Raw genomic sequence first — 24,988 nt, 5'->3', positions numbered from 1 at the left:
AGTAGCTGTTTGAAGTGTTCTAAATTCTGGGTGAGCAGCTAGAGATGTATTATAATAAAACAGCCTTCACGGAGCATGCATCTCTGTAATGATGAATTTGTATAAGGGAAGCAGTTGGCTGTGTTAAGATGGTATTTTATACCTGAAGTCAGAAAACCGTTTTTAAAAAAACAGCTCAATCTACAAAGATGGAACTTTCATTAAATCTTACTGAGATGCCTATAAAAATGCAATAAACTCTCCAAATAAACCACAATGCAATAGTGTGACTTCCAATGACTTTTAAATCACAACCACAGGAGAGGTATGACTATAATCTTCTACAGAATATAAAGATCAGGGGAGGTAAGCACTACTTTTGGATTTCCAACTTAGGTCATATCTGGCCCGACTTTTCAGATTAGTCAAGTACCCACATGTCCAACTTCATCAGCTCACATACTGCTGCAGACACCCTACACATAAGAAAGCAGGAGTTTATTTGACAAACCTAGAATTCTTTGTCGGTTTTGAAAATTTCTGTGTGTTACTCTTACCTAATAATCCAGTGATAGATTTACAAGAAGAATGAAATATTTCGTGAGATTCATTTCCATGTATTAAGCGATATTAAGATGATCATTAGAGAAGAGGGAGACAGTTAACAGAACTGCAGTCTATATTTAGACATTGATTCTTCCATTTCATCAGAGAATATATTAAATGTCACATTCTGTTGCACAGCCAATTAGAGAGGTAAGCACAACAAAAAAGAGTTTTCCTGCTGGTTTTGTTACCAGCACAGCATGGTATCAAAAAAAGAGACAGGGCTACCCAGCCAGGAACAGACTGCACTAGTGTTAAAATATTTTAGCCTTGAATAAAGATGAAATGCAAATATGAAGCAGTTCATTTTATAACATGTATAACGTTAACTGAAATTCTCAAGAGTTAATAATCTAACCTTATATTTAAGTCAAAGACATCTGCAGTGGGAAGCAAGCTTTGGATTTTGCCTGCCAGAATAATATGCTAAAGTGAGGCATAAGTAAGAAAACTGTATAATGATGAACCAAGTATTTGACAATATAAAATTTTAAAAACAAAATTATTCTGAAAGAGATTAAAAGATTATGTGTAAACAAGTCTTCTTTGGCCCTCAACCTTTACAATGACATAACAGCTATTTTAACCTAATGCCCTGTGTAGGTGACACTGCAATTATAATTTATTAAAATATACCCATGCCATTTTAAAGATATTTTAGTTAATGAAGCCATATATAATTCTACTTTATAAATATTATGATCATTAATCAAGATGAAACAAGTATTTTATTTATCTAGAAGATAGGAAAACCCAAAAGTCTCAAAAATAGAAAGTTTAAAACACTAGGGAAAAAGGGAAATATAAGAAAACAAGTAGAATGAACCCCATGAGATATCAGCATATCTTCTAATAAAACATCTTAGTACAGATACTCAGAAAAATGTATCCAATTTTTCTCCCACTCTTTCTAGTTTAAGAAAAGTGAAAGAATGTCAATATCTTTCTCACAATAAATCAGATTTTTTATTATGAGGAGGAAGAGGAGGAGACTGAAGAAGAGAATCTTGTAATAGAGTCTTAAACTCAGTTTAGAACTGAACTGATTGGAAATTTAGCATTGGAAAGTTTTGCACATGCAGGCCAAATCTTTTATATTGAGTAATGCTAAATCTAGAAGGCAGGTAATTATTTTGAAGCTGTATAATACCAAATTACTTTTATTGCTACTGAGTAGCTAAGATTTAGTCTTTCTTTTTTCCTTGCACATGTATTTCTATATTTTTCTGTACTTTCAAAGATAAGTAACACTGATGCAGTTTTGCTGACAAAACAATTGCATTAATGAGCTGTTGTTTTCTGTAAGAGAACTGAGGAGCTTTTGATAAATCAACTGCAGGAGTATATAAGCCTTTCAGAAAGTTATTACAGAAGTAACATATGAAAAGGTATCTAACAGGGTCTTTGTCCTGCTGGCAACCTGGAGCTTACTGTGCAATTCTTTCTTATATTTCACCCATTGGCTTGCATACTCTTAAGCACAAGCACTATAAAGAGATCTGCTTTAAATACCAGAGAAAATACTAAATACTCTTCCTTTTCTGCTCAATTAATTATCTAAACATTTCATCCAGTAATTGTGTTTAAGGGATAAAGTAGAACAACTACATGTATTGCAACCTATCATCTCTCCTGTGTTCCTTATGGAAAGAATATAAGACAGAATAAAGATCATGAGGCTTTCAACTTGAAAAATCAGTGTTTCTCATACCTTTTGTTTGATGATCATGTCGTTGATGTCATCAAGATCACCTACTACCACTCTCTGAGATTTTATCTCTCGATCCAGTCGAGAAAGCCAGTCAGTGAGTTCTGCCCATGCCTTATTGAAGTCAGCCAAGGCTGGAACCTCCAAAAGCACAGAAGATGGCATTTCTGGTTTGAAGGTGATGGTTTCCTTGGTTACCCTGGTTTGTGTATCCACAGCAACAGTTTCACCAGAAGTTACTGAAAGAAAAAAAATGCTAAAATTACTGAATAAATGAACTATGATAAATGTTTATTTAAGTAACAGAATTTATGCGGTAGAAAGAGTAACACAGAAGTAAGCTCATTTCTTGATGTTATCTCTACTGAAAATTTGAAAATCAAAATTAAAAACAAAACATATGAATTTATTTCTTCCATGTATTTCTATCATAATATCTGCTTAACATCCAGCATTCTCATCATGTTCAAATTGCATCCTTAAAAGACCAGTGGGATGCAGTAACACAAGCAAAGTTTGTAGTGTATTAAGAACCTCTCGTTCAAGGTCATTTAAGTATTGCTACACATGAGTAATTGAAAAGAGTTGGTCAGATTATCCAGTGTATTATGGTCTGACCATGTATCTAGAAGCAGGTTTCCTCCACAGTCTCCAAGTCGCTCTGTAGTTGTGAAATTTTCTCACCAACAATCTCCTCACTTACCATTACCACCAAATATTTCCTATAGGCTCTGTGACCAATATGGAAGCTTGTACAAGAAGAAGTTCAACCTTGACTGATTTTTTACTTTTTCACCTCATAACTTGAAAATATTATGTGCTATTATTTGGAGATTTGTGGATTTGGAGATTTGTGGATTTTTTTCCCCTTCTCTTTGGAGAAAATGGACTCATCCTCTTCTTAGTGTCTTTTCCTGATCTGTTAGCTGGGTTTTAAATAATCTGTTAATTATTCATTGCTTGGAATGAGAAAGCACCCAACATTGGAGTACATTTTCTTTCTGTGCAGCAAAAATGATGAGAGGTGCCACAGATAGCTACCATTGGACAGAGAGGTATGCAATCATTCAGAAGATCAAGACTGATTTTTTCTTCTTGATTTTTGCTATTTACAAATAGATGTCTGTGAAACATTGGACTATTTTTGCCCTCCAGTTAGTCATGCAAAAGCAATTCCTTGTGGACAATATTATTGCAGATGAGGCTACACTGAATTGTATTTTGTTAATTTTTCCTCATTTTTTTAAAAAGACCAGTCAAAGAAGAAAAATACTAAAATAGGGAAAACACAAGAACAAAAATACCACTTGAAACAGTACCTGTCCCTTATTGCTCTTTTTTCATGCTTGCACAGATATGACATGGTTCATTCAACAGAAATGTATAAATGAGGGACTAAAATCAATAGACAAATATAAATCAACATTAACTACACAATATATAGCAACAGATCTCATTCTGAAATGATTTATCCAGAACTGCACTGACAGTTTCTGTAACTCAAAGGGAACAATTTGTTGCTTTTGGTTTTGGTGGGAGTTTTTTATAAGTTTGTTTGTTTTTCCCCAGGACAAGTAATTTATAAATGCAAAACTAGAATCAGATTCTTTTTTTTTCAAATATTCGAATAGTAAATTCTATCCCATTGTGACACATCATGAAAACACATCATGGACTTCATCTTTCAATTTATTTAATAGTTATACTGGTTCACTTCAGTGATATGGTAAACCACAAAACCAGAAGGACAAATAGAATTTAAGACAATAAATCCCACAAATGTGCAGTTTTGAAGGTGATTTCCCATTAGCCCTTTTTGCTGCTTAACAAACAATGAAACAACAAAGAACAGGAATAGGGGGGAAAAAAAACCAGAATGATAGCCGTGATTTCCAACTGGTTATTGAGCTCTGAAGTACACTGGATGAAATCAAGAGTATATTAGTAATTTTTACATCCTGTAAATAATCTGTAATGTTAAACTTTAGGAGTGAAAATAACTAAAATGTGTCATGAAATTGAAATTCAAATATTAAATGCAAAAATAAGAAAAGCAGAATGAAGTAACTGCAAGGAAAGAATTTCCCCCGCACCCCTTCGGTGTTGTGTTTCAAGAGAGGGTCAAACTCACAACTCAAAACAAATGAAGCTCCTTATTTAGGCACTGAACAGGAACAAAATAGACAGGAAAAATGACAACACTTCCAAAAGATTCAAGGCCCTTCCAACACCCCTTTCAAGCCAAAGTCTTTAAGCAAAACTGCCTCAGTTCACAGGAATGCTCTGAACCATCCTTCAGAATGTTGTAAGTAGTGTTCAAGTTGTAGCTATGTAAGGTAACTACGTCTACCAGGTCAAAGCTTTTTGACAGAGATGAAATAACACAGTAACTGGATATAGATTTTAATTCATTTTGCATGTCTAGCCTGGAGCTTTAGTTCCATTGTTAGCAGTACCAATTAAGGCAGATACCAGCCTTACATCCTTCATACAATGAATAAGACTAATATACATCCACTAAACTTTGCTCCTGTTTTAGTCAAGGAAACCCAGCTGCATTTTACTCACTCTGAGCAAACAGAGGAAGGATACCTGTACCCTGTGGCATATGCACAGACATCATCACTCAGTGAATTTGTTATTTTAACACAGGCAACGCTGACTTCAGTGACAGACCAAGTGAGTATTCCCTCTGTGGGCAAAGCAGCAGTTTGCTGACTGGAACGTGGCACACCAGGCAGGTTTTGCTTAATTCCTGGGAAGTCTCAAGTGTCATCTTACAAGCACTTTATCATTGTGAGCTCAATTTGGAACAACTAAACTCCACAGTAGCACACAGGTGAAGTTCTGTCAACTACTAAAGTGCATTTTTTTCTTTACTTTTTTTTCTTATGCAACCAGTTTTCTACAGGCTTAAAGCATCCACAATCATATTCTTAAAATCCAAGAAGACTTCTCAGAGAGAGAGATCTGAAAAGACAGTTCTGAGACTGATTTATTCTTTAGACTTGTTCCAGTGATAAATGAACAGTCTCATCTCTCTCTGTCCTTCAAAGTTAAGGAAATAAAGTTAAGAGTACATTAAGTTCTCCCATGCAGTACAGCCCCTCCATGCCAGGTGCTCACTCCCAATAACACTTGCAGAAAGGGCTACATATTGCCAAATGCTCTGGGTAACAAAGGAGTTCTGAAAGAAAAATAGTAGAAATACAGTGGCCAACAGAGCTCTGATTAACTATAATAAATAATGTAAATTTATTACCCAAAAAACCCCTACCAACTTTAAAATTTGAAAGCAAGGAATGTTTTTTTCTAATAATCTGAACTCAGAATAAAGTTTTTACATTGATCAAAAGTTATTGCCAACAAAATTCCACCCACAACTCTAAATCTAGAAAATATGCACCCGTAGAGAATTGTATCTCTAAGATAAAATTTTCTCAATATTTAATCAACTTTTAAAGACAAAAATCATGTTTCAAAGTGAGTCTTTTTCTACTTTAATAGAATACTAATGCCTAATTTTCTTAGCCTTGAATATTAAGTAAAAACAATTCTTAGAAAAAGAAGACTTAGTAATAATATTGGGGATATTTCATACATAGTAATTTTTATAGATTATAAATGAGTAACAGTTTGTACTTAATTTCATGAACACTTAGGGAACATTCACATTATGTGTTATTGTCATAAGTTTAAAATACAAGGTAAGTGCCTGCAATTCCTTTTAATTCCCAAAGCTCTTAATGATTCGTAACAAATCATTATGCATTATATATAATTTTGATTATTACAGGTAAAAGAAGTTGATAGTTTATGGGATTATTAATTAAAGTTTAGATCTAAAATAGTCTGTGCAGTAAGATGAAGAGAGGGACCAAAACTAAAGACCCCTTAGGGATTCAAAAGAAAGTAGAAAGTCAAGGTTAAAACTCTTTGAAGAAAAAGATTTACAAGTAAATGTGTATTGCTATATTTAAAACATAACTACAAAAGTTATGTTTTCTAATATGTTTTCTAATGTTGCTATTATTAGTTTAATAAACAGTATTAGAATTTTAAATTTATAGTAGAAAGGTAAGTGTCAGTTTTCTCAGACTTTTCTTTCTCTGTCATAGGAAAATCTGGTAGAACTTTCTTACCACCCTCATTTTTATATGTAGAAGTGTGACTAAGCCGTTTATTGTAAAATTAATTTCTTTGAATTTCTTCAAACACAACAGAAAGATGTTTTGATATGTCTTTCATTTGGTGTAAAGAAAAACTCTTGCATCACAAACACTGGGTTGCAATGGGAATAAGAACATATTCCACTGTCTGTCAAAACATAGGTAGAAGCTACCAAACCCTAAGGATCTCAGTTACATAAACCACATAAGTAGGTAAATAAACATTGAGCTGAAGTTAACTTAGTGCTGCATAGCACAAAGTTCAGATTATGGCCTGTTGTTGCAAAGAGCTGCAAATACTTTCTCTTTATGCAAGATAACTAGAAGTGTAATGTCAGTAGTTTCTTTGACCATAGGAGGTACTTCAAGGTAATTTCCATGTACAGAAGTTAGATTTCTAAAAAACTGCCCTCTGTAGAAGAGAATCAGATTGGATAATACTTCAGCAAACTGGAAATACATAAATAAGTTCCATGGGCCCTGATAGGATGCACCTGTGAGTGCTGGGGGATCTGGTAGATGTCATTGCAAGGATACTTTCCACAAACTTTGATGGATCATGGCAAATGGAAGTGTCTGAACACTGGAGGAAAGCTTTCATCTTTCCTCTTCAGTTTCATCTTCAAGAAGGATAATACAGAGAACCCAGGGAACCACAGGTCAATTTGAGGCTTCAACTCAAACCCTGGGAAAGTGATGGAGCAAGTAATCCTGAGAATCTTTAGGTGCATGAAACACAAAAAGGTGATCAGGAACAGGCAGCATGGATTCCCCAAGGGGAAATTCTGCTTCACCAAACTGCTCACATTCTATGATAGAACAGCTGGCTTGGCAGACTCAGGCAGAACAGCAGTTGTCAACAGCCTTGACATCAGTAAGGCTTTCAACACTGTCTCCCATAAGATTCCAACAGAGAAGCTAAGGAAGTGTGGGCTGGATGAGCAGACAGTGAGGTGGGCTGAAAACTGGCTGAACCACTGGGTCCACAGGGCAGTGATTAGTGGCATGAAGTCTAGTTGAGGGTCAGTAAGTAGTGGTGCTGCCCAGAGGTCACTCCTGTGTCCAGTCCTATTTAACATCTTCCCTAAGGACGTGACTGTTAGGACAGAGCGTGCCATCAGTAAATTTGCAGCTGACACAACGCTGGGAGGAGCAGCTGACACAGCAAGAGAGGTTGTGCTGCAAATCAGAGGGACCTTGACAGGCTGGAGAAATGGGCTGACGGGAGTGACATGAAGTTCAAAAAAGGGAAGTGCAAAATCCTGCACTTCCTGGGGAGGAACAACACCATGTACCAGCACAGGCTGGGAGCTGACCAGCTGTCAGTGCAGAAAAGGTACTCGTGGTCCTTTGGTCCTGGTGGGCTCCAAATTGAACATGAGTCATCAATGTGCCCTTGTGACAAAGGCTCATGCTACCATGGACTGCATTAGGAGGATCATTGCCAACAGGTAGACAGAGCCAATGCTTCCCTTCTGGAAAGCCTGAGAGAGTACAAGCTGTTTACCCCAGAAAGGAGAAGACTCAGAGTGGATATCTCATCAACAGGTATAAATATCTGAAGGGAGGGTGCAGAGAAGATAGAGCCAGGCTCTTTCCACTGGTGCCTTGTGACAAGAAAAGGGGCAATGGGCACAACTGAAACACAGGAGACTCCCCCTGAATATCAGGAAGTGTTTTTTGACTACGAGGGTGACAGGTCCCTGCAGGATGACAGCTTGCCCCAGAGAGGTTGCAGAATCTCCATTCTTGGAAATACCCAAAAGTCACATGAACATGGTCCTGGGCAGCCTCCTCTAGGTTACCCTGTCTGAGTAGGGGGGTTGCACCAGATTAGCTCCAGAGGTCCTTTCCAACCTCAGCTATTCCGTGGTCCTGTAAAGCTATGTTCTCATTTTCAAACATTCTCCAAAAACCACATTGGAAATAGTGTAAGGACAGAGAACGATTTGGGCAGGAAGCAGCTAAGACTGGAGATAGTACATGGCAATAATCCTGGCACAGTGTAGGTAAACATTCAACTGACTGCTCTACATGTGGTGGAAAAAGTTTTAAATCTGCAGTATTTGATCCTAGTTGGACTATTACTTGACCAGGGGCAGGTAGTACAAAACCAATTGAAGATTGTAATATATATCTGTAAACAGAGGTAGCATTAATCTGCTTGGACCGATTGTTCCATCCAAACCTTTCTAAAAGATAAACTGCTCCAAAGGTCAGTCTCCTTTTAGTAATATAGCATTGTCATGGCACTCCCTGAGAACCTTTCCTTAGGCAGAGTTCAACATGACTGATGGGCCCACTAAAAATTGAAAAGCAAAAGGCTAGGGTATGAATGGATCACTTTTAGTGAGTGCGAGAAATCAGCAGACAAAAGCTAAAAAAAAAAAGGTAGCACAAGACCCTTTCATATACTATGTGAAGGTAGTTGGATCTATATTCAGTTTATAGCAGTATCGCTGATTAAGATTACCAAGGTTTATTTAACTATCAAAACGTAGTTAAAAAGTTGGTTGAAAACAATATTCTGAAATTATATAGTGTCAACACTGTTTACAATACTGAGATAATGTTTTAAAAAAAAATCCAGAAGGAAAAAAAACCCAAACTCAGACCACAATGTAAACAAAACCCCAAACCTGGTACATTCAATTTAATGGGTAAGATTTAAAAATATCCCTCTTCTGTAAAAAAAACCTTTCCTGTTTATGCAAACTATATATAAAACATGCTTGCATTTGTTACTTCTTTCTGTTTAGTAGTTTAAAGGCTAGCTGAACAAATATCTACAACACTGATACCAATATTTCTACTACTGCTAAAATAATCAATTTTTGATGCCATTAGTTGCTTTTTCACAAAATTTGAAGTTGATTCAACTGCTGAGACACTGACATAATATAAAGTAAACATATGTTAAGGCTAATATCTCTTATTTATTGTAACAAAAGCAATAATAATAATAAATGTTTACATTTGTGTAATCCCTCCCCATCAATATTGTCTTAATTTTGATATGCAGTGCCAGGAACCCACAGATGAGAGAAACAATTACTTTCTGGCTTGACTGTGCCCTCTATCTTCTTTTGTCAGTACTCATTTGAGTCTTCCCCTAAGCTCTCATGATGTATGCTCTAAAGGGCAAAGAAGAAAAACTTCTTGAAGTAGGGAATTCAGACTGGTTCAACTAAAATGAATAAATAGAATCTAAAAACTATTATTATGATTGTGACTCAAATCCTCTTCTGCTAGTTTTAGCTTCTCATTTGGCGTATTGTTCCATGTGGAAGACTTTACATGTCTGGCCAGAGAGGTTACTGATCCTCAGCCTGCATATACTGGTTTGCACAAAATGAGGTGAAGTCATACTGAATATTTTCTGTATTTATTGTGTGGATTATCACATGGAAATTATGGACAAATGGCTTATTTTCTTCATAACATGATTACAAGCTTTTGACTAAATTGCTGCTTACATTCATTCATGGTGACCCATAATAAATATTTTCATCGCTCTGATAAAAAGTTTTACATTTGGCAATGAAGAAAACAGTTGAGAGCATTCAACGCATGTGAGTTTTCATGTTTCAGGGTGATACACGGGTTTTTTTCTAAACCAGTCCTGAAATAAACATTTCCCATTTATTTTACAGACATAACCATTTTAACCTTTTTCATAAGAACTTTGAAAGGAAACCTTAAGAAGACATTGCATCAAGGGAGTCAGCCTTTTGGAGAACAGAAATGCTACAAACTTTACACTGCAATAACGCTTTGAATCCCAAAGAGATCCATGTAACTACAAACAATTTAAAACTAATTTATCTGTAAAAGTTAGCAGTAATCCACAAATGCAAAAGTACAGTCAATGGAGCTATTTACCTTATGAGTACTACTTATACGTTTGGGTTTTTAAGGATAAAAGTACCTGGTTGGCTCTTAAAATTTTGTAATAAAGAAGTATTGATGAAAATGTTCCAGGCTGTTGTGGGAACTCTTGAAGTGTCAAGACAGAATCAATACAAGTAGTCTTTCTGGTAATATTAAGGCATTGTCAGTATGCAATTTTATTTTTTAAAGTCATCTAAAAATAGTCCTTTTGCTGTTACTTAATGTTTTAATAAGGAAATAAAATTTCATTTTTCAAATTATTCCCTCTCTCCCTCTGAGCATTTTCAGTAACTGATTTCTGCATTCTTAGTTAAGTTTTCCAATATCCAGAAACACACACAATAATTTCTGGGCAGTCTGAAGAGTTCAAGGAGTCAAGCATTATTTTTTGAAAGCAGCCTTTTTTTCCGTAGCTGTTTTTTAAATGTAGTACTATTTGTACCACTACAGAAGGCATTTATTTTTTTCCAAATGATAGGAGCCTTTTTCGGTGAGTAGTTGTTGCAGTTGTTACAACAGGGTTTCATGAAAATGAATGTTTTGTACTACAGCATTTGTGGTGCTGTAGAATCAAATGCTGTCACATACTTGCCTTACAAAAAACGTTGTGACAACATCTGTCACAAATGATGCAAGCACCTCTCAGCATTCCTTTTGTCAGTAAAGTAACAAGTTCCTTGACTTAGTATGCAGCTTTCAATTGGATGTCAATCTATATGACAACATTTACATTTCCAGTGTATTGCTATTGGCATGTAACTGAATTTTGGCAGCTAGTTTTTTGATATAAGGAAAAACACATATCACCAGCAGCTCCAACTTTTACAATCTCATAAAAAATCACCTCTTCTAATTTTGCAAGATCTATAAATTGATTTAACAGGCATAAATTGCCATCCTGGCCAAGGGGAACTCTGAAAAAAAGGTGTAAGAAATTGTACACAGATACAAAACATTTTGTTTCGGGATTTTAGGCACCTTGTAGCTTAAAAAAAAACAAACATAACAAGTTTGAAGAAGCTGTGAAATAATCAGAGTTCAGTTAGCTAATTTAACAATGTTACGGTATTCATGCCAAAGCTTCTGTCTACCCTTATTCTTCAAGAGAAAAATTCTGCAGAATTAAAAACAGCTGTTCAAAGGCAATGTCATCACTGTCACTTTGTTTCTGACAAAGTAATTCCTGAAATCACTACAAGCACCTTCTGTTCTTTCATTAGAAATTTTAAAATACCTTGCCTCGTACTACTTTGTGAAACACTTGTCAAGCTTTCCCACGAAAACACCTATAAATGCTTATTTTTCAGGTCAAACTAAACTCTACTGCTTTTCCAGCTATTTTAGTTTCACCCTATGAAGAACTCCCTTTGGGAACTTAAGTGTCATCTGACCAGCAATCTATTGTTAAAGGAAATATCAGTAATGCAAATCTCTTCCTTCCTGTCCCCATCACTGTATGTCCCCTGCTTTTCCACACTGATACAATCAAAGTCAGCAGCCTGATATTTCAGTGACAAGCTTCATGTCAACCAGACTAAAGAGTTTTCTAGCTGGAAGAGATTTTCATTTGCCACCTTTTTCTCCTTTTAGCCCTTTATGGTTTAAGGAACAAGTCTGTCGTTCTGCCATCGTCTCATGCCCTCTGACTGGAGCAGAAATGTTAGAAGCAATTATGAGCTTTATTCCTCATTCCCTGTGGCCTCCATGCTGCTCAGGAACTGTGATCACACTCGCTTAAACTCCTTGCTTGGCTGTTTCTCTGTAGAGCAGATCTAACTCTGTGGCAGCTCCAATCACCATGGAAATATTAGGAAGGATGTCAAAGAGCCATTGCATTTTTTGGTAGGGCATGACCAAGATGTCACTGAGCACTGCTCCTTTCACAAGGAAAAGCTGGCTTCCTTTACTCTTTTAAAAAGACAAGTCAACAAAGAAAAGCACAAAGGTCAAGAGAGTTATGTGCAGAATGACCTATGACTTTCTATTATTCTAGCAAATTAAAGAAATTTTCACAGAATTTAGTTGTCAATAGACCTAATTACTACATAAAAAGAAAGAAAATAGAGAGATTAGTGCTATTTGGAAGCCGATATTATCTGGATTATCAGATATTAAGAAATTCAGGTGCCTGTGACAAAAAGAAGGGAGAGGGAGAGTGCTTAAAGCACTTTAAAAAAAGAGTGTGATTTAAAGATGTAAAGCTAGAAACTGAGGCAGAAAACTAAAAAAAGAGGGTAAACTACCACTTTATTACAGATACTCTGTTGTAGGAACTCTAGTGAGAATCCTTTTTCCCTGTCTTCCAGAATAAACTAATTCAAATGCTTGTTGTTCAAATGTCTATCTGTGTTTTAAAAATGATACAATTGTGTTGTTGCCACATTTCTTGAAAATTGTTAACATTGGATTCTGCAGAATGCTATCCATGTTACGGGAGCCATATAAAAAATCCGACCCTAATTGTAACTTAGTTCTGTGCTCTCACCTGGTCTAGCTTATCAATAATAGCTTGATGAATTCTACAGTATGCTGCAATTTACATTTCATGGGATTGAATCAAAATGAATCCTGCCTATCCTGCTGCTACTAACTATTGATCAAGAAATTAAATGAAAGAAAGCAAGCTGCAAAGCCTGCTCCTCAGAAGAAAATGCTGGATCATATTTTAAAAATGAAATAGGTGAATCCGGTCCTTTGAAAGACTGATGACAGCATTAATCTTATTCACATCATAAATCTTGACAGCTGTGCTTTGAACAACTTGTTACAGAATAGCAAAAGTAGATCTAGATTCCATATTGTCTTTAATAACAGCAAAGCAGCCAACTGCTGTTTTCACTTTGATTTACATTTCATCACAGGTATAAGTACAATAAGTACAATAAAAATTCTGAGTAGAAACCCAGAGTGAGTTTTATTTAATCAATTGAGCCCTGAAAAATCAAAGTAGAAGTCCACCTTCCCTTTGTAAACTGCACTGCCACACCTGTTTATTACAGATATTTTAAAGAGGAACCTACTGCAAGACCTCTGAAATAGGATGGTAAATAAAGGCATAACCTTTGTTTTTATTTAAATTGGGCTTCTGTGGCTTAGGTGTATTTTGTGTGTATTTTTTACCTGTCAGATAATCCAGAAACAAATCCTCAAATCAAGATATACTATGAAGATCAAGATAGAAATTCTGAGAATAAAAGAGATTTGCGTTTCTAAACTTGCTTATTATGTTTTTATTCATGCAGCTCTGAAGGCATAGTGTCAGCTTTTTATCTAGATGCTTTTCATTACTTCTCCCTGTTGGTGTTGCAGCACATGCTGAGAATGACCTCCAGAGATTCCTGAAGCTATATGCAGAGAGAAAATTGAATCTGAAAGCTTTATTAGACAAGTTTGTCTTCAGCTTGTGTCTGATGTCAGCTGTATTGAAAAATAGAACTGCTCGTGAAACTGGGTCCTGACCTTGAAAAATCTCCAATCAAATGGTAACTGATTCAGTTTTGTGCCATATTGTTATTTGTTAGATGTGTCACATATGTGAGAAGTGAAAAAGCTTCTTAATGAAAATCAGATGGAATGATTAGACACTTCTTTCTTGAATACAATGGACAAAACAGATATATGGCAATGTACATATAATAGGGCCATCTCAGGCTGGCATCTGTGAACCTCTTTACTACATAAGACTATAAAGTAAAATGATTCGAACTCAAGTCTGCTAAAATTATTTACAGAGACAAATTTTTTTTATCCTTCATTCAAAGGCAACCAAAAGAAAAAGTAAAGGCAATCATCTAGGCAATCATCTATTTCTTTACTATTCTACTACATATGGAGAGTGAGCAACCTTCGTTAGGTCAGCTGACTTAAGGAAGAGTCTATTTTTACTGCTCTCTAATGACTTAGGACCTCAAGGTATTCTCTATGATACCTCCCTACTGCATTTTTCCCTAATCATTTTCTCCTTTGCATTTTATTTTGTAAAATTTCATAGAGTTAAACCAAATTATAACATTAAAAATAGGTATTTCCTTTAGATTCAATATGCATAAGTATCAGAAACTATACACTTCTAGACACATAATCATTATTGGAAACAGTATTTCTTTCTACTACAACTCTCATAATAGTGGTTTTCTTTACTGGTGTCCTAAAACCAAAGTTGACTAAAATGGACTATTGGCAGTAGCATTGCCTTCTTATTCAGTGTAGAACTACTTATCATAACAGATGCACACTCTGGATTTTTAGCTGTTCATTCTGTGGAGAATGGTTCTAGAAAATTAAGTATCTACCACATCCCCTATGAAAGCATTTAAATACCTGACAGTACAGTTCTTTTAAATGGTGAAGGTTACACACAACATATTTTTAAATATCAACACAGGTTTCCATTAGGATTGAAAACACTGTAGATGCACACATCCCTAAATCGTTCAGTCTTTCCCAAGGAATTATTTTGAGTATTCTTGGTCTCAATTATACTCTGCTAGCTGCTATAAAGAATACAGACACTCTAATATCTGATTTGTACATTTGTTTTTACACACATTATTATATTCTCAGGTTCATATAATGAAATGCACAAGGATTTTTAAAGCTAGCTTTTGAAAATTCTGAGAAACACAGTGCTGAACTACAGCATATGTGTTCACTCAAACACTGTGCATAATACATAAACAATGACTACTTCAGAGCACATTAGCTATGAAATACAACAAAAAAGAACATTTATCTATTGTGCATTTTTGCCCAAAGCTAGTCGTTGTCATTTTTGTTTCTTACATTTTTTTCTTTGTTTCCTGAATATCTCTTAAATACAAATGGTTTGTTTGTTTTTAAAAAAGCAGTGAAACAGTACACAATTCAGCTCTGAAGTCCATGGAATATTTCAATAGTTATAGTTTCAAAAACAAAGAATCCTTCATCCCCACTGAAAATATTAACCCAAATATCATATCAGAGATTTAATAGAGCAGTCTTCATAATGTAGGATACTGCTATGTCCATCCACCCTGTCTTAGAAGAATCAAATATAGAATTATAGTTGACTCAAATATGCATTTAACATTAAAATGAAAGAAAATACAGAGACATATAAAACAGGCACTATCACTACAGAAGCACTTTCAGCTTCTGAGGTCACTGGATTTTAGTTTTAAACCTTAAGTTATTTCATCAAAGTGTGTATTTTCATATACATGATTTTATTTGTTGCTAAGTTTCCTCAAAAACCTACAGCCTAATGAATGGTATATTTTTAATAGCACCCATACATGTTTCTTATATATTCCAAGCGGTGAATGTGAATTTCAGCTGCATTAAGCCACAGCAGTACATATACTCAGAGTAATAGTGGTATTTTTCAGGAATCGTTTTATATGATTTTACAAGCCTAGAACGAAGCAGAATGCCTAGTCTGCCTAGTCCAGGTGAGGACTTGTTTCATAGAGAAATAAAAAACAAACTACACTTCCCAAACAGAAGAAGACATACGATACTCTTTCAACTAAAATATCAAAGGACAAGCAAATGAAATTCTGTTGTGACTAGTTTCCCCAGATTCACAAATATCACTCTTTTAATTCAAACCCCAAAACTCAAGACATTATCAACTCTCGAGGTGACTGACTGCTGTGAATCTTTTATTAGGTGAACATGCAAAATATAAAATTAGTTAACCAAGTACTTTCAGCTGTATTCATTTGCAGTTATTTTTAAAACTTCACTAACGTCGAGTACAACATGATTGAAAATAAATACACATCCTTTTTAAGAAATTGTGTTTTGAAGTATAAATTTGGCCATAAATTTCATCTAAATGAGTGATCAAAATATTCCCCTAACATCTTACTTGAATGAAGGTAAACAACAGAAAATGACTTCCTCAGGACCAAAGTCAGGAATGTCTCCCACCTCACAATGCATTTGGATGGATTTACAAAACACTGTGTAACTTTATCTAACTTATTAAGTAAATACAGTGATAGCACTTCAGTACAAAAGAAGTCATATGAATGTTAATGATGCTATTAAACATTGACCCTCCTGGAAAAGCCGATTCCAGAACTACATTTCTCTGTGTTTGAAATGTTTTCAAACTGCTGGCTAAGCAATGCATCGAGGTATTTGGATAGAGACATTCACACAATTTCACGTTATCCTGTCAAATACAGATAGCAAGTGTGATTTTCTTTTCTGAATCATCTTATCTTGGAAGTCAATCTTTGCTAAGGTTTTAGGCATACCCTTCAGCTAAGTACATTTTTTGAGCTGGAAAAGTACTTCTTGTTCACTATGCCTGAGGGCACACTGGACTGGTGGGATATTAAGGACTTTTTTAGTGCTTCTTCAGCTGAAGAAACTATGATGTGCAGACCTAGAAATAATTATAAACAGGATCCTTTACCTCTGTAACAGCCACCACATGGTATATTTAGTAAGACTCTCTGACTGAGTTCTTGTAGCCAGACTAGATCAAATAACACCTGACGGGGCAGTAGAGTTCAACCAGTTACATCTTCATTCCCTGGTCTCAAACACAGCTGTCAACATTATTAAATTCTGATGTCCCTAAAAGTCTCTGCAGGATCAAGAAGTGAATAATTACCAATAGGAAATACTGCCATTGCTTCACAGAATCCTTCAAAAATAATTTTATGCATCTTTCTTTAAAGATGACCTTTAATGAGATTGTTTAGCTTTAGGAAGGCTTGGTTAAAGCTTACTCTCCCACAGCCAGTTTGGGTCTCAGTGCATATCAATGCATAATTCATGAGAATCAGCAGAAGAGAATAAATAAGTCCATAAAAATGTCTATCACATAAGTGGTTAAAATAATTGCAGAACTTATACCACAGCATGACAAGACCCATGACATTCAATTTCTTCCCTCCCCACTTCCCATTGTTTTAAATGAAATACAAAAATACCTTAGTAACAGATATCACTTCCTATCTTTGAGGAAACCTGCTATCTCAGCCTGGAGAAGAAAAGGCCCAGGGGGATAATATCCATGTGTTTAAATAACTGATTGGTGAAGTAAAGAAGACAGAGCCAGACTCTTTTCAGGGAAGCCCAGTGGTGGGGTGAGAGGCACTATGCAAAAATTGAAATACAAGAAATTCTATTTAAATAGAAGAAACTTTTTTTTTTTTTTTTACTGTCAGAGTTGCTCAACACTGGAACAAGCTCCCCAGAGAGATTATGGAGTCTCCATCTTTGATAATACTAAAATGTGACTGGACATGACCCTGAGCAACCTGCACTAATTGACTGTGCTTCGAGCAGAAGGAATAGATGTCTCTCCACGTCCCTTCTGAACTCTACAGTTCTGTGACAATACACCTATAATATCACAGTAAACTGACTCAAATAAAGAAAAATTATGAATTAGTGTTACAAGCACAGGTTCACATTTTAAGTGCTCTTGACAACAGAGAGGAAATCAATCTTACTTCCTGCTTAATCCTTTACAGAACACCAGTGCTTTAATTTTCTGCATGTATAATTCCATCTGCTGAGTCTCGGAAATGTTAGCAGTCAGAGCCTACATCTTGCATTAAGGTAAATGAGTAATTTTGTAAGTCTTCAGCTAAAGATGAGTTAATATAATAATATACTGCACTACCACTCTGTGTTCTTGCTCTTGTTCCATTATTATAATATCTTTTGTAACGGCAAATATGCAACTCTCCAACACTATTTCCCTCTGGAATCTGACATAACCTGCTCACACATAAAACTGACACAGCAAGTTTAGTGACCCAGCAGAGCAAAAAATGATCATGCATCTCCTTCAGTCCCTCCATATCATTGCATGAATTTCTACAGAATGCCTTAGAACAAAATCCTGTAAAGCAAGGATACTGTTGTCCTACAAGTTTTAAAAATACTAGTGGTATTTAGTGCAATGATATTTCTCTGAAAAATAAAAAAGTTTTTTTCTGCTTTGCTGTCCCAGACAGTCAGTAGTAGAAGGTAGAGAATTCTCCAATTTCAGTTTTTCTTGAATGTTACCCACTAAAACATGTTAAAAGCAAGAGGGATAAACATCCTACATGTAATCAAATTCCAAGTCATTACTGTATCTATATCAAAACCAGAGTTACAGACAATCTTACAGGGGTGGGGGCTGGGGAACATTTCTTTCTGCTCCCACAGATGATAAGCAGCATTCCAAATTGTAGAGGTGAGTAATATTCTTCATCCAAGTAACTGAGATAGTTCAATATCAAGTAGAGAATCTCAAACACTTGAGAAACTCAGACTGAACCCCATGCTTCCAGTATGGATTTCTTTTCCACCCATGCTTAATCACTACATTTTAAAGGAAAGCAGTGGGAAATAAAATTCATTTATCAAGGAGAAAAAAATTAGTTTGTTCCTCTGTAGGGTACAAGCAGGTGCAAAGAGATCTGAGAAGTATCTAATATAAATTTTGTCCAAATAATTTAAATAAAATGCAGATCAAGTGTCTTGTTGTGTATTCATGAATGCAAGACACACAGAGATGTATATCACAGGCTCAGTATTTAACTGTAGAATTACTCCTACCATGTTGCTGTATGACTTTTTCCATGAATACAAAATCTGTGCCTTGAAACAGTCTCACTTTATTGCCCTATCAGTGGTAGTAATTTCAGAATTTCATTCTGTGACCAATTTAGACACTTGACCTATAGCATTATTATCTTTTAATTTAAATAATTCGTCTCCCTTTGCAGTATTTCCTCCATTAATATATGTAGAAAGTCAAAATCCCATAAAGAAACATGACTTTGAATCAGTAATAATTTGAAAAGCATGCTGCAACCTTTACATCAAATAATAATCTAATTTGTTTTCTGGGATACATTGTGCAAAAGAGAAAGGAAATGATAAAATAACAAGTTAAATGGCATAGTAGCACTTGTAAGGATGCAGAATTAATTTAGACAGTCTCCAGCCATTTTCATTTTAACTGTGTGATTTGTAATTAATTTTAAAAAACATATATACTGAAGCACTTACAGACACCTGGAGAGAAATGGCCAAATGCTGACAGTGCTGGCTTTTCCTTTAGTTGTTGAATTAAGTGGTGTATTGCCTTCCAGTCAGCATTCAAGTCTTCTAATTTTTTCTAGAATAGAACATAACAATATATTAAATTTATAATACATAAATTAATGTATCATAGAATCATAGAATTATTTGGGTTAGAAGGGACCTTAAAGATCATCTCCCCTCCCCCATTTCCTTATATAAATGACACCCTTTAGACAAAACCTCTTCCACCATGGCAGGGATAACACCCACTAGGATCAAGTTGCTTAGGGTCCCATCCAATCTGGCCTTGTAACGTAAATAAATTACACCTTTGTAAGGAACATGGACTTGTTCTTTAACATACTGTAGACAGGTCTATTTTTTAATCACTGTAACCTGAGATACTAATTTTTTTTAGTTAAAATAGAGACGTGAATTATGTATTTCAAAAAGCTTGTCAATATAACCTCTGCAATCTGTTACATCAAATACAGAATTCATTCTTCCACCTATTTAAAAAAAAAAAGGGAAAAAAGAATAAAGAAAGTTTTAGGAGTCTTCAGGGAGTCATAAACTTCAGTGTGTGGGCATACAGTCCTGATCAGTGATGTCTAAACTGTTCCCTTTAAACAAAACCTGCATGAAAGTCTAGACTGTGAATAACATCAGTCCTCAGATAACCCTGAGAGGCATTTAAGTTTGAAAATGTTCTTTCTACCTCTCTTTTTCCCTAGCTTTAAGGACTGTAAAGAAGGATGAAACATTGTTAATTCTGTGCTGACATCTCTAAACTCTTAAAATGAAGACTGCATTTCCTTTTTAAGCTTCTCCCTGATTGTCTGCTACAAAAAGCAGCACAGAGTACCAATGCCACTCAGGAATGCTTTTAGTATTCTATGGATTCAATCCACAACTAGATATATAGTATAAATCACAATCCAGCTGTGATGGAAACAGGATGCCTATTAAGAAAAGTATTTTAATTACCTAGAGTCTAAGATGTCAGGGTTCAATAGGAGAGGGATAGAGAACAAAGTTCATTAAATTGACGTGTGTACACATACACACACAGATTCTATGACACAATTTTATGTTCTGATATGTCAAGGCAGTGTTTCTAGAATTTACCTTAAGCTTTGCCATAAGAACTCTCAACCTTTAAAGTTCTTTTCTATCTACCAGCAATGGAGGTCAGAATATTATCTAGTATAAATTCTGGACAGCTATTTGTGTAAATGCTTTTTGATAGGGCAGGAGAGAAAGGATACAATTCTGCATTAGGGAATATACCAACTTTTTATCTTTAAAAGCAGTTTAAAAACTCTACTAAAAAAATAAAAAGTCATGTATATCAAAGATTCTCCTTGATAATAGACTATGAGGACTAGGCAGAACAAACAATTGGGCACGTGGGATAAACATAACTTGTATGACAATTCAAAATCATAGGTATGTTTTATATCTGTATGAATTACAGTCACACAGAAATAGACACTTTGGAAACACTTATGGCAGATTTTAAAGTTTTTGTCTTTTTTTTATTTCCCTGCTGCTGTAGCCCAAGAACCTACTTCCATAGCTAAAATGTGAAGTATTGCTCCAATATCTATTATTCAATAGTTGCACAGAGTGTTTTAAAAGCAAAAGCTGGAGAGATTACACTACCAAAGTCTAGTTTATTTTACAATACATTCACAGTAACTCAGGAAGATGTGGATGTAATATTTATAATACTGATCTTCATTAGAAGTAGCTGCCTCATCATTCACAGGTATATGAGCCAGACCTTTCTTTCCAGCAATGACAAAATATAAAACACGCCCACCACAGACATCAGAGAGAGTTGTCTGAGGCAACATCTACACCACTAAGAAGAGAGTAGTCAGTTCTAAACTCTTCTATCAAAATTATAGTTTGATCTTGAATCTTGCATAAATTAGCATGCATGCATTAAAATGTTAACTTCTTTGAACATAACAATTTTGCTGTAATTGCAACTCTAGAGCTCTGGTGACAAGCATGAGCATTAAATACGTTTCATTGAGGCCAAATGTTACAGAATTTCTTTAAATGTCAGCACTGGTGCAATTTAAGTGAGGTTAACATTCATACATGAACTACTCTCACTGACAGCACTAAATATAGATATGAATATTTGGAGAAAGAAATGATGCAGTCTTCTAAACCTAAGACTGAGGAAAATGAAAATGAGCTCCTCACTACTTATTACCAATGAGAGGAAAAAACAAACTCAGTGCTGTGGCAAGGGAACCACAGCTCTTCCACTGCCACAAATCCTTTCCTGAATAAGTGCAGTTAATCATGAGATTGGGGCTTACATTCTTTCTATTGCCACTGACACCAGCAGTAACCTCTCTTTCCCTCACCTTCAAAAGCTTCACAGAAATGCATTTCAAAAGCATGAAATCCATTTTGTAAAAGTGAATAGGTCTGATTATTAAAGTGCTAGTGCTTAAAGGATCACTCATCTCATCCCATTCTTGCCTCTTGAATCAGCATCTACTAGGATTTCATTTGCCAACAAAAATGTTTTTACAGACTTACGTTGCAAAATCTATTTTAGTATGCTCAGTGAAGGTGTGAAAATACACTTATTTCAGTGGCATAACTATGAGATAAGATTGTGTCAATATAAATCCATGGGATTTCATTTACATTCATAATACTATAATGAGAATATATTATAAAGGTTGCAAAGATAAGCAGCTAAACATTAGGAAATGCAAAAATAACATTAACTATGAACATTATTTCAGATAAAATGCCCATAATTGTACTGATATCTTTAATTTTCTGGCACATACTGCTTTTGAGCACAGGAAAGGCTTGCGGTGAGAACAGGTCAATAGGACCTCTACCTCATTTATTGAAAAGAATGAGAAGATTTGTGGTAAATTAAGGAAATACGGGAGGAAAAAAAGCAGCTAAGAGAAATCTGCCTCAGAGAACTAAATAATCTACAAAGTTGTTAAGCAACACTGTGCAAGTCATTAACGCTGTTAAAAAGGCCATGTAATTTTATCTTTTTTTTTTCTGTGCCACACACTGAACAAAGACTATAAGTCTAAGTATTGAATTGCTGCTTGTGCTGGGAGTGTTGTCCATATCCTGCTCTGAATAAGCAGGGTTCAGCCTCAGCCAAGGGCACCAGAGCAGATTTAATTCAAGGATTTTTAAAAATTTTGAGTTCTTAACTTTGCAATCTTGCTAAGGAAAACACACAATACAGAGCTAAAAGCTTTGCTTCTGCCCCCTCAAGTCATCCTCAAGTCATCTAGCATTTTACCCCTGTTTAGGAGACCTGATCATTGAAAATGCACAGATACCAAAGGGGAAAATAATTTTTACAGATTTCTGTTAAGAAAGAAGAAGAGGAACCAAATCATTCTTAAACATGTAATAATTTCTAAAGTGGATATAAGTTTATTCATGTGTTCCTGTGAATGGAGATCTGCTGGTGGGATAAGTAGCTCAGAGGAAGTTTTGTAAAAGTAGGAAAATACTACTCCAAGTATAGTGACTAAACAGAGATGGAAAAAAACCAAGAAATTCACTGCAGAGGTCACTTATAACATCCTAACTTTGTGAAGAAACCCTTTTTCTGTAAATTGAGGTTTTTGAGTACTGTATGTTTGGAAAAGCTTTAATGACAAAGTTTGCTACCTCTGCCTAGTCAGAAGCAATTGCAGTAGATACTCAGTGTAATCAACAAGCCGCTATTACAGTTTCTGGGAACTCTTCATTGTCATGTTCACAGATACTTCATTAGAAGTTATAAAACCAGAAACCTGATCAAGGTCTGGTTGGCATGGTAGTGACCTTACTAGTTTAGGTTCCTGCTCCAAAAGTAGCAGAACCAGATATGGGAGGTGATGACATCAGACGTTTGCTGACGACTTTCTGCTTCAAGATTCCAATGACAATGAATAGAAAATGACACTCTGGTCTCAGTGAAGGTCCATGTAGTCTTGAGGAAACAGAGTGTAAAATATCCTCTTGTAACTAACTCCTATGTTGAGGAAAAGGATTCTACAATACATTTTTCTAAAAGAGAAGTGTTGGGAGGCATAGCCTTCCTAACAATGTGTGCTATGCTCAAAAACAGAATCAAGTCAGTCATTCCAGATAAATTTTGGAAAAGAAATCAAGTGGGAAAGTTCTATGTTGCTATGTGTTCTTTCCTTCAAAATGAAAAGAATTAAAGCAAAGGATCTTATTTATGTCTTGACTCTTACCTTTTCTAGAAAATTTGTTCATTTTTTCTTTTATTTGACAAAATTTCTGAAGCCACAATTCAAAATAAAGGAGTTTAAAAGCATGCTCTATGTTGCCATTAATTACGCACCAAAAATTACATTTGCTTTCATAGTGAATTACTCTTGAATGAGTAGAACAACCCTAATGTCAAAAACAATATTCCCATCACAATACACACACAAAAAAATCCAACTGGGAACATTACATTTTTCCTGGCTATGGCATCACAGAACAGAATAAATGCCATTTGCCAGGTTCTTTCATTGATTTTAAACAGAGCACATCAAGGACAAGTGTACAACGGGGGAAGCATAACCCATTACACAGTAATGGATATTGCTATAGGTTGCTTCATTACCTTTACTGGATGAGTAGCTGGTTTTTCCTTATATAAATGACACCCTTTAGACAAAACCTCTTCCACATTCGGCTGTTTAGCCTGCACTGCTGCTTCAGTTTCCTGAAAAATAAAAACACATGCAGTCTAGATTAACCACAGCATAAACAGTAAGACTGAATAGTCCTAAGGCTCCATGGCACGCTGTAAAACACCAGTGGACAAGTTTCTGCTCAGAATTGGTATGTGGAGTAGCTAAGGACAAAGAAGATCACCAAAGAAAACAAAAACAAAGAGGGATGGAAAAGAGTAATGCTAGCAAAATAAACAATGGTAGGTCACTTCGTCCTGAAGGTTTCAATAAAATGAGTAAAAAGCTAACACAAATTCATAGTAGGAAAGACAGGTATGAGAAATCTCATTTAAGCAGCTCTGTCCTTTTGTCTGTTTTACATTACCAGCAGATAAATAGTGCACTAGTCAACATTTTGTTCATACAGTATGTGGCATTATAACCGCATAAAGAGATGTGACAATGATACTGAATTTACAAAGATTAAAAATGTTAAAAGAAAATTACTCTTATCAGTAGTAAACTAGTACTTATGTAGTAAAAGACTTACAGTAATGAATTAAAAAAAAAAGCACAATAGTAGTCACAGTTCCTGAAGGTACGAGAAGGCACCTACCATTAGCAACAACACCCTCCTGCATTAACAACAGCTTATTCTCTAATAATTTTTTAATCTGGAAAGGTGTAATCCATGTCCTAAAATAAGGAGACTCCAAGTAACCCTTCCTAACATACAGAGGCTTCCTCTTCATCAGGCACTGAGCAAATGAATAATGGGTGAAGCACTACATGTAGATAATTAAAAGGAAAAAAAAAACCTCACAAAAAACCAGCCAACCAACCAACCAAACCCCAAACCCACCAATAATTGCAAAAGAAAAGATAAACTACCCCCAGACTTTCAAGATTCAGTTTATTTCATT

The 24,988-nt window shown here is 35.4% G+C and overlaps 1 protein-coding gene across 4 annotated transcripts in view; it reads right to left on the bottom strand.

Moving 5' to 3' along the window:
* Positions 1-24,988, bottom strand: part of LOC127474395 (dystrophin-like) — a 589,003-nt gene that overhangs the window by 324,082 nt on the left and 239,933 nt on the right. For all 4 annotated transcript variants that reach the window (XM_051795060.1, XM_051795058.1, XM_051795057.1 and 1 more), the window contains exons 7-9: positions 24,014-24,115; positions 19,363-19,471; positions 2,297-2,532 (exon numbers count right to left, since the gene is read on the bottom strand). In XM_051795060.1, the coding sequence (XP_051651020.1) occupies positions 2,297-2,532; positions 19,363-19,471; positions 24,014-24,115 (447 nt within the window). The remainder of the gene's footprint in view (positions 1-2,296; positions 2,533-19,362; positions 19,472-24,013; positions 24,116-24,988) is intronic.

This window comes from Manacus candei, unplaced genomic scaffold, assembly GCF_025592945.1.
Source record: "Manacus candei isolate 608988 ecotype Guabito, Panama unplaced genomic scaffold, ASM2559294v1 h1tg000041l, whole genome shotgun sequence".
Classification (NCBI taxonomy): Eukaryota; Metazoa; Chordata; class Aves; order Passeriformes; family Pipridae; genus Manacus; species Manacus candei.
Note: the sequence above shows the minus strand (reverse complement) of the source record. Positions and strands in the feature narration are given on the sequence as shown.